The sequence below is a fragment of the Ovis aries genome, chromosome 3 (genome assembly GCF_016772045.2).
Source record: "Ovis aries strain OAR_USU_Benz2616 breed Rambouillet chromosome 3, ARS-UI_Ramb_v3.0, whole genome shotgun sequence".
Taxonomy (NCBI): Eukaryota; Metazoa; Chordata; class Mammalia; order Artiodactyla; family Bovidae; genus Ovis; species Ovis aries.
The window spans coordinates 973,697-982,143 of record NC_056056.1 but is presented as its reverse complement, the minus strand read 5'-3'; the positions used below and the strand labels follow the sequence as shown (position 1 = coordinate 982,143).

General features: G+C 68.8%; 1 protein-coding gene across 4 annotated transcripts; it reads right to left on the bottom strand.

The window, feature by feature from the left end:
* Positions 1–3,480: 3,480 nt before the first annotated feature.
* FBXW5 (F-box and WD repeat domain containing 5) lies at positions 3,481–8,375 on the bottom strand. 4 transcript variants are annotated; one of them, XM_027966098.3, is made up of 9 exons: positions 8,125–8,375; positions 6,486–6,701; positions 6,199–6,356; positions 5,761–5,935; positions 5,440–5,588; positions 4,950–5,367; positions 4,580–4,727; positions 4,296–4,508; positions 3,481–4,211 (listed from the first exon to the last, which is right to left on the bottom strand). In XM_027966098.3, exons 2-9 carry the CDS (start codon positions 6,676–6,678, stop codon positions 3,968–3,970), a joined length of 1,698 nt encoding a protein of 565 aa, XP_027821899.1. In that variant the 5' UTR covers positions 6,679–6,701; positions 8,125–8,375; the 3' UTR covers positions 3,481–3,967. The 4 variants fall into 4 exon arrangements, with proteins under 4 accessions (XP_027821899.1, XP_027821898.1, XP_027821897.1 ...); XM_027966097.2 differs by lacking the exon at positions 8,125–8,375 and adding an exon at positions 7,217–7,820; XM_027966096.2 differs by lacking the exon at positions 8,125–8,375 and adding an exon at positions 7,717–7,820.
* Positions 8,376–8,447: the final 72 nt, after the last annotated feature.

Genomic DNA, 8,447 nt, shown 5'->3' with positions numbered 1-8,447 from the left:
AGCCTTTACAGAGAGAAGTTAAAGGGAGGCGCTAGGCTGGGTGCAGCCCAGCATGCCCGGAGCCTGTGGACAAGCAGAGGGGAGCGCACGCGCAGGCTCGGTGCGCGCTGCGTCCGGAGCCCCGGAGACAGCAGGTGAGCCCAGGAAGAGCCCGGGAGGGCGCCTCCCCAGGAGCGGCCCTGCCAGCCCCGTGAGTTCCGACCTGAACCTCCACGACTCGGAGAGGATCAGTTCTCCATTTTAAACTTCCCGGCGTGAGACTCCCTGTCTGGGCCGCATAGGAAGCCGCCGGGGAGGGCTCAGCTGTGTCTTCGCGGCCTCTGCCGACTGGCTTCGCCTCTCGCTGAGAGAGGCGCGTTGGGCTCTGCGGCGGTCACTTCTGATGCGTCTCCTTCTGCCGCGTGTGTTTTGAGCTCTGCTGTTCACTGCACACGTGTGGGATGGCTCTGTCTGCTTGATGGGCCGGCTGCCTCGCCAGGCGGCATCGCTGGCCTCTCCCTGGTGGGTCACCACACGTGCTTGGAGGACTCGGGAGAGGGTTTCCCGTTGCTGCCGCTGCTGCCTCCTGCTCGCGTCGTGTCCTGTCGGGAGAGCGCCTCCACCAGGCCCAACAGAGTGGGGCCTTCCCACTGCAGACCGAGTTCCGGGCTGTCCACCTTTCCTCAGCACTCGGAAGATTGGCTGCTTCTGGGCCTCCCTGGCGGGCCAGCGGCTATCCCCGGTTGGAAGTGGAGGTCCCGCAAGCCAAGGCATGCTCACCCAGAGTGCTGCTTCCTGCAGCCCTGGGTCTCTGGGAGGGCCGCATGGCCCCATGCACCGTCCCCTGGGCAAGCTGCGTCTCCACTCCTCCGTCAGCATCCTGTCTTCACTCTCACCTCTGATTACTTGTGTCCGGGTGTGTGTGCCGTCCCCGAGTCCTGCTCGGCTTCTTCAACCTGTAGGTTTGTGTCTTCCACCGAATCTGCGGACGTTGAGAGCCACTACTTTGAACCACTTGTTTCTGCCCACAGCCCTCAGACCCGCACTCGCCCTCACCTGCTCTCCTCTCCACCCTCTATCCTCAGTCACATTTGCTGGCTCTCCTCTGACTTCATCCTGCTGTTGAGTCTGTCTAGTGAGTTTGTTTCTTTGCTGAGACGTATCTGCCCTAATGTCTGTGGCACGGCGTGTGATGCTCGCTTAGGTGTCTGAGCAGCCACCACAGCCCCGTCTGCTCACACGGACACACTCGGCACCTCCGGGCTTCTCTTTCCCCCAGATCTAGGTGACTGGCACCTCCAGGTGTCTTTCCCCTGGTTCTAGGTGGCTGGCACCTCCAGGCGTATCTCCCCGGTTCTGGAAGTCTGGCACCTCCAGGCATCTCTCCCCGGTTCTGGGGGGCTGGCACCTCCGGGCGTCTCTCCCGGCTCTGGGGGCTGCTGTGCATTAGACTCGACGTGGACGTCATCTGGTCTGGGTCTAGTTAGGCTCAGGCTCATGGCCCCACCGCAACCTGTGGGCTGGACCCCACGTCTGCTGTCCCCCCAAGCCCTCTCTCGGTGTGCCACGTGCTCCCCCAGCCCTAGACGGGCCCCCTGTGTGTGCACCCCCAGCCCTGGGCGGGGACGCAGGCACTGCTCTCTGGACGGGCCCCCTGTGTGTGCACCCCCACCCCTGGGCGGGGACGCAGGCCCTCCTCTCTGGACGGGCCCCCTGTGTGTGCACCCCCAGCCCTGGGTGGGGACGCAGGCACTGCTCTGTGAGCTCACCAGGCCTTGGGTCAGATCCTCGGGACCAGCCCCACAGTCGAGGGGCTCCTGGGCCTCACAAGCCCTGCATGGGCTGTTTCTCAAGCCGCTCCCTCTGGCCTGGTTGCCAGCACCCTGTCTGGCCCCCAGCCTGAAACCTGGCGCCTGTGGCCTGGCCGTCAGGCCTCCCCTCAGGCGCCGCACCTGGGGCCACAGAGCCCTCAGGGGTCGCCCTGCCTCTCAGCACTCAGTCCGCTTCATGAACCCCCTTTCCTGCCCCGCGGAGGGCTGGCGGCCGTGCTGCAGGCCGGGCAGTTGAAGGTGGGCGCTGGGGAGAGTTGCAGTCCTGAGGCCCAGCTGCCCTGGTCCCCTCTGCAGAGCCTTGGGCGGTGGGCCCACCATGCTCTGCCTGGGAGGGGCGGGGCCTCGAGCCGCTACTGAGCTTGGAGGCTCGAGTGGGGCTCCTGCCCTCCGTCAGACCTCTGCTCGCACCCTGGGGACCGTCTCCTCTGCAGAGCCACTCCCAGGCGCCCCGTTCCCGTTCTGGCAGGTTTCTGCTGCTCTGCTTTCTGTCGTCTGACTCCGCAGCAGCGGGGCCAGGTCCAGCCTCCTTCTCTGTGTGAAGCGCTTAGCCCAGTCGCTGCACGTCTTCCCTGCCAGCTCCCTTTTAAATGTCAGTTTCTGCCTGTTCTCAATTCCTGCTCTGCTGCTTCTGCTGTACAGGTTTCCTATTTCCTTGACGGCTTCCAATTAAACATATTCCCGGTCTTTTCCAGAAACTGTTTCATCTTGCAGCTCCTCAGGGCCAGTAGCGTCCATGGGGTCTGCTGGCTCCAGGGCAGTGCACCCCGGCTCCGCCGCTGTTGGGCCCCCTCCCCTGTTCTCACGGGTCCAGCGGTTTGCAGACAAATCAAGGGATGTGATTTGTGCGCACCCCTGCTTCTGACGCGGCACTGGGGTCTGTCCTTGGGGAGCCGCTGTGCTGCTGGCTGGCTCCTCCAGACACATTGCCCTTTGGTCTGAAGTCCTCCTAGGCTAGCTTGCCTGTGTGAGCCTGGCCCTGCCTGGCCCGTCTCCCTCCTGCCGGCTTGACTGTGACCCCACAGGCGACTGGGCCGGCCCCTGCTCACCGCTGCCTCTGGCTGGAAGGATGTGAGGTCCCCTAGGGCCTGTCCACGCCTTTCTCGACCATTGTGTTGAGGTGCCGTGTGGGGCCGACCACAGTCCAGCACCACCGCTCCCCGCGGGGCTGCTCAGCAGGCCTGCCGCCACGTCAGAGCCCCCGCCCCTAGCACCCCCAGATGATACAAGGGCCGGGTGAGCCCTGGGAGGGGCCGGGGCCGCCCCTGCCCCTCTGCTGTGTCCAGCCACATGCCAGGCGCCACAGGGCTCTGCCACTGCCCCAGCCAAGGCCCCCTTGAGGACTCCAAGCCCTGAGCCGGTGGTTCCACAGGCGCCCAGGCAGGCAGAGCTCTGGTTTCCCAACCGGCTGGCCCGCCTGCCTGCCGTCAGACTCCTCCTGTGCCCCCTACTGGCAGGGAGCGGGCACACAGTGGACCTGTTCAGGAGTCGGTGCCGGGGGGCCTTGTTTAGACGCGGTGGGGGCTACAGCTGGGGATGTGCACTTGAGTCCCCGCTGGCCGGCTCAGGGCAGCCCCAGCATGTGGCCTGGGACCCCCCCACCCCATCCAGCAAGTACACCAAGGGCCCGAGTAGACCCCACACCCCTCCCTGCACAGAGGCTGGTCAGTGCTGTGTTCCTGCCAGCTGTTTATTCAGACCCTGAACAGGCGACCAGTGACATGCAGGTCCCCTGGGCTCACGACAGCCTGACCGCCTTGCAGCCCTGATGCTGGGCAGCTCCCAGAGGAGGGGCCCTGGCTCCCTGGGCAAGGCTGGGCCATGAACAGAGCCAGGCCCCACAGGGGCTGCCAGGGCACACGTGGTGCTGACGGGCCCAGGGCCCAGGCCCAGGGGAAAGGGGTGGGTGAGGGGCGGGGGACCCAGTGTCCTGTGCACCCCGGGCCAGTCAGAGGTAACCCTGGCTGCCCGGCGCTGAGCAGCGCAGCTGTAGGAGGCAGTGTGTGTGCGCGAGCGTGGTGGGGGCCAGGCCGCGCTCCCTGCGGCCTCCTGGCCCCCTTCCTAAGGCATTCCTGTGGCGAGCTGCTCTGCCCCTGTGCGGTCTGGGCGGCGCTCAGCCCTGGGAAAGGGCCCCGGGCCGGCTCGGCGGGCCCGGCACCTCAGTGCTTCTGGCTGGCGAACCAGGAGAAGAAGGGGCGTGGGCGCGGGCGCGGGGCTTGGAGGACGCGCACGGTGCGTGGCGAGCGCCAAGCTTTGATGGTGGCGTCGTCGCTGGCCGTCAACAGGAGCTCTTGCTCCTGGGGGCTGAAGACCACCGAGTTGACCACATCCTCGTGCCGCAGCTTGGCCAGGCAGATGTTGTAGTGGCGGTCCCAGATGTAGCCGTGGCGGTCCTCGGCCCCACTGGCGAGCGGACAGTGCGGTGAGCCCCGCCCCGCCCCGCCCCGCCCCGCCCCGCCCCGCCCCGCCCCGGCATCACCCTGCCACCTGGCCACGAAGTCCCTGCTGACGTCCAGGAAGATGAAGAAGCACTCGTCGTTGGGCGTGTAGGCGCGGTGCGCGCGCAGAGCCCGTTTCACCTCCCGCATGGTCTTGAGATCGAAAACCAGCAGGTCGATCTCCTCGGCGATGGGTGGCGGCTGCATGGGGTCGGCCACCACGGAGCCGCTGGGCCAGGCGCGGCTGTTCACATACAGGTACCTGCGCCGGCACACGGCTCAGTGTGCGCCCACAGAGCGCTGCCCGCCCCCGGGCCGCCCACAGAGGCCCACCTGTTGTCAGGGGACAGGCCCATGCCGATGATGTGTCCATGCACGTCGATGACGTGGTCCAGCGCATCGAAGAAAGCGTCGGAGCCCCGGCCCTCGCCCAGCACGGGCCCAGCTGTGGTCATCTGGTGCGGCAGGATCTGCTTGATGCCTGCAGGAGGGCGGGGGTGGGGGCGGCGCCTCGGTGCCTGGCAGTTCCCAGATGGCTGGGGTGCTGCCTGGCCTGCACCCCCAGATCTGAACGTGTGCCTGCCCGGGGGTGAGTGGGGGGCAGTGCTGGACTACAGCGTGCCCTGCCCGCCCCCCCCCCCCAACCCCAGACAAGCGGAGGAACGAACTTTGCCTACAGACAGACCCGCCCCAGGCCCCTCACCGATCTGGTGCGGCGAGTAGGTGAGGCAGCCGGTGGTGAAGATGAGGAGCTTGCTCCCGGCGGCGGCCCTGCCCTGCTCGGGGGGCTTGGTGTGGCCCTGGGCCAGCAGCTCGGCCACCTTAGTCTCCAGCTTGCTCTCCGGCAGCGGCGGCTGTGCCCGGCCCTCCAGGAGCCCGTCCAGGAGGCGCCGCAGGCCCTTGGCGCGGGCCGGGCCCGGGTCGCTCTCCTCGTCCTCGCCGTCGCTGCCCAGGTCGAAGACGCGGCTGGAGCCTGTGCCGGGGGCGCCGGCGTCCAGCAGGAGGTCGGGGCTGTCGAAGCGGCTGCAGTCGGCCACCATGACGGTGCGGACGGTGCTGGCGTTGAGGTTCTGGATCTTGAAGAGCCGCTTCACCACGTTCACGTTCTCCGACTCCACGTCCTGGGGGCGGGAGTGCGGAGGTAGGCGCGGGCTGCGGGAGGCCGCGCTGGCCGCAGGGCCCCCCGCGCGCACCTGGAAGGCGTTGTTGAGCCAGAGCACCGAGCAGGACGTGATGTCCCCGATGCGGTGCAGGTTTCCCGAGATCAAGCTGGTGTCCGTGAGCCAGCAGCCGAACACGTCGTAAGGCTTGTTCCGAACCCGGGATAGCAGAGCGAAGGTGTCTGGGGGTAGCAGCAGGAAGGGGCGGGAGGGGGCTGGACGGGTGGGGCGCGGGTGTGGGGCGCAGGTGTCTGGGAGGAGGGTGGGACGTTAGGGGCGGGGCGGGCGGGGGCTGCAGGGGCGGGGCGTTAGGGGCGGGGCGGTCGGGCCGCCCGCCCCCCAGCCCTCTCTCACCTAGGCTGATGACCGCGATCTCTCCTGAGGAGGAGCTGTGGGGCCCCAGGAACACCCCGGACGCCAGCAGCAGCGAGTCATCCTGGTTAAACTGGGAGAACTGGGCGTAGCTCCAATTGTAGGGCCGCATGTCCGCGCTGTGCAGCAGCGAGATGGTCAGGTCGTTGTTCCAAATCTGCGCGGGGGGCGCCCAGCAGGCATGCCTGGTGAGCCTGCCATCGGGTGGGGTCCCTCGTCTCTGGCCTTCAGACCACCCGAGGCCTGTGAGTGCGTGGGGCTCCGGCCTGCTCTGGCGCAGCTGCGCACAGGGCCCTCTGCTCGTCTGTAGGCAGTTAGGGCCGCCCAGCCCCGGCCTCCCAGCCCGGGTGGTCGTCCAGGTTCCGACCCTCTCCGGGGGCCGCTGTCAGCCCTCACCTCCCCCAGGGCCACCGCCCTCACCTTCACCGTGCAGTCCTTGGAGCAGGAAGCAAACTGGTAGCCCGAGTGAGAGAAGCTGAGGTGCAGGACCTGGTCGGTGTGCTCCCGGAGCGTCTGCACCTCCACACAGGGCACCGCGTCATAGAGGCGGCGGAACTCCTCGAACCAGGACGTGGCCGCTGTGGGGAGGGTCATGCTAGGGCCCTGGCCGCCGGGGGCCGCCCTGCCCACCCTCTGGCCCCGCTCCCGGGCCCCGTGCTGGGAGGCCCAGCCCGGCCGTCCCCAGCCAGCTGAGGGCCGGTGCTGACCTGGGTGCCGGGGCACATCTCGGGCCACCTGGAAGTAGCGGTAGAACTGCTCCCTCCACAGGAACTCGTCCCGGGACACGGCCTGCCACTGGCGGCACACCAGCCCGGCGGCCAGCACGTCAGCCGGGCCCAGGCTCAGGAAGACCTGGTAAACCAGGCTGTCTGGAAGCAGGGGTGAGCCCCCCTCGTCCATCGTGACATTCTGCCCAGGCGGCCCTGAAACACACACAGGCCCCTTGGCTGCCAGTGGGACCAGGGAGGACACCGGCCCCCAGGCCCAAGGAGAGAGGCACAGGAGCCCAGGGCTGAGCGGAGCCCAGCCAGCCCAGCGGGTGCTCCTCCTGCCCCACCAACTGCCCTGCTGGGCATTCCACTGGACTGAGCATGTGCGGAGGGCCGGCTGGCACTGCCTGCACAGCCAAGGAGCCAAGAGCTTCCCCAAGCCCCCCTAGACAGCCGTGCTCCTCGGACCCTGCACTCCTGAGGCCCCACAAGGCCCAGTGATTCCCTGAACGCGCAGCTTCCTGGCCTGGTCCAGCTGGAGCTGGAGTTGCCATGGGCTCGGGGGACCGTCACCCCAAAAGTTCCTCTCCTCAGGAGGACAGGCTTTCTGGGTGGGGCCCTCTGACTGCCCCCTCATAGGGGCCCGGGGAGATATTGGTTGCCAGAGCTGGTGACCGCTCCGAGGCCCAGAAGGGAAGGGTCGGTGACCCCTGCACACCATCTCTGACCTTGCTGCCCCAGTCTTCGGAGCGGTCAGCATGGGATAGAGGTCCTTCCCAGGAGAGCCTTCGGGCAGGCGGGACCAGGGCCGGGCCGGCGGGACGAGGGCCGGCCCGGCCGCCCGTCCCAGACGCCGCCAGGAACACCAACCGGCCCTGACCTCTGCCCTCTGGCCTGGGGGACCCCTGCCAGGTTGGCCACAGGCCAGCGCGGACGCAGCCGGGCGAGCCGGCGGCGGGGCGGGGCGGGGCGGGGCCGCCCAGCGCCCCCCACCCTCCCTCCGAGGGGCCGCCGGGGGCGGGGCCGTGGCTCGGGCCCCCCCCCCCCGCCCCGACCCCGGTCCCGGCGGCCTCGGCGATTCATTCATTGGCCAAGGACGCGTCCGGGGAGGTGGGGGGCCGGGCCAGGGGTCGGGGCGGGGTGACGACGCTCTCCGGGCTAGGCCGTGAGGGCCCGGGCCGGGGTCCGGACGCCGCCGTGACGACGTTCCCCGGGCCGGCGCACTCACCGCGGCCGCCTCCGCCCGGATGCGCGGCCCCCGCCCCGGCGCCCGGCCTCAGCCCACGGACCCTCTTCCGCCCTCCGTCGACGCTCCGGCCGCCGCGTCTCTATGATGGAGGCCGCCAGGCTGATGCCACGAGCCCCGAGGCATCGATGACCGTCGCCGGCCGAGCGCCGCAGCCCGCGCCGGCCGTTCCTGCGCCTGCGCGCTAGGGCCCCGCGGCCCGGGCCGCGCCTCCTCGCGCCTGGGCGCGCCCGCCTCCCCTGGAACATCGCCCCTGGCGGCCGGGAGGGGCGGCGGCCGTGCGCCGGGCCCGTGGGCAGGGCTGCGGGCGAGGCTCAGGGTCGCGGGTTCGAGACCGAGCTCCGGCGTTCCGCGGCCTCCCGCGGCCCCGCTGTGGGGAGATGAACGTACCAAGGGGTGAGCACCCGCCGCAGTGGAAACCACCGCGTCTGTGGACAAGAGAAAAAAAGGGAAGGTCGCTCAGTCGTGTCCGACTCTGCGACCCCCATGAACTGCAGCCCACCAGGCTCCTCTGTCCATTCGTGGGGTGTCTCCAGGCAGGAATCCTGGTTCGCCTCTTCCTCCTCCAGGGGATCTTCCCTACGCAGGGTTCGAACCGCGTTCTCCCGCGTTGCAGGTGGACTCAGAGCCACCCAGTGGACAAGGACCAGAGGTCAACTTGCACTTTGGACACCGGACATGGCGACGGGCCCCTGCCGGGAAGCGCAGGACCG

Excerpts from the sequence above, each read along its gene's own strand:
- FBXW5 (XM_027966098.3), bottom strand. The coding sequence starts at position 6,678 with ATGGACGAGGGGGGCTCACCCCTGCTTCCAGACAGCCTGGTTTACCAG. Across the intron at positions 4,509-4,579 it reads GGCCTGTCCCCTGACAACAG|GTACCTGTATGTGAACAGCC; the intron begins GTGGGCCTCTGT and ends GTGCCGGCGCAG. Across the intron at positions 4,212-4,295 it reads AGCAGGGACTTCGTGGCCAG|TGGGGCCGAGGACCGCCACG; the intron begins GTGGCAGGGTGA and ends TCCGCTCGCCAG.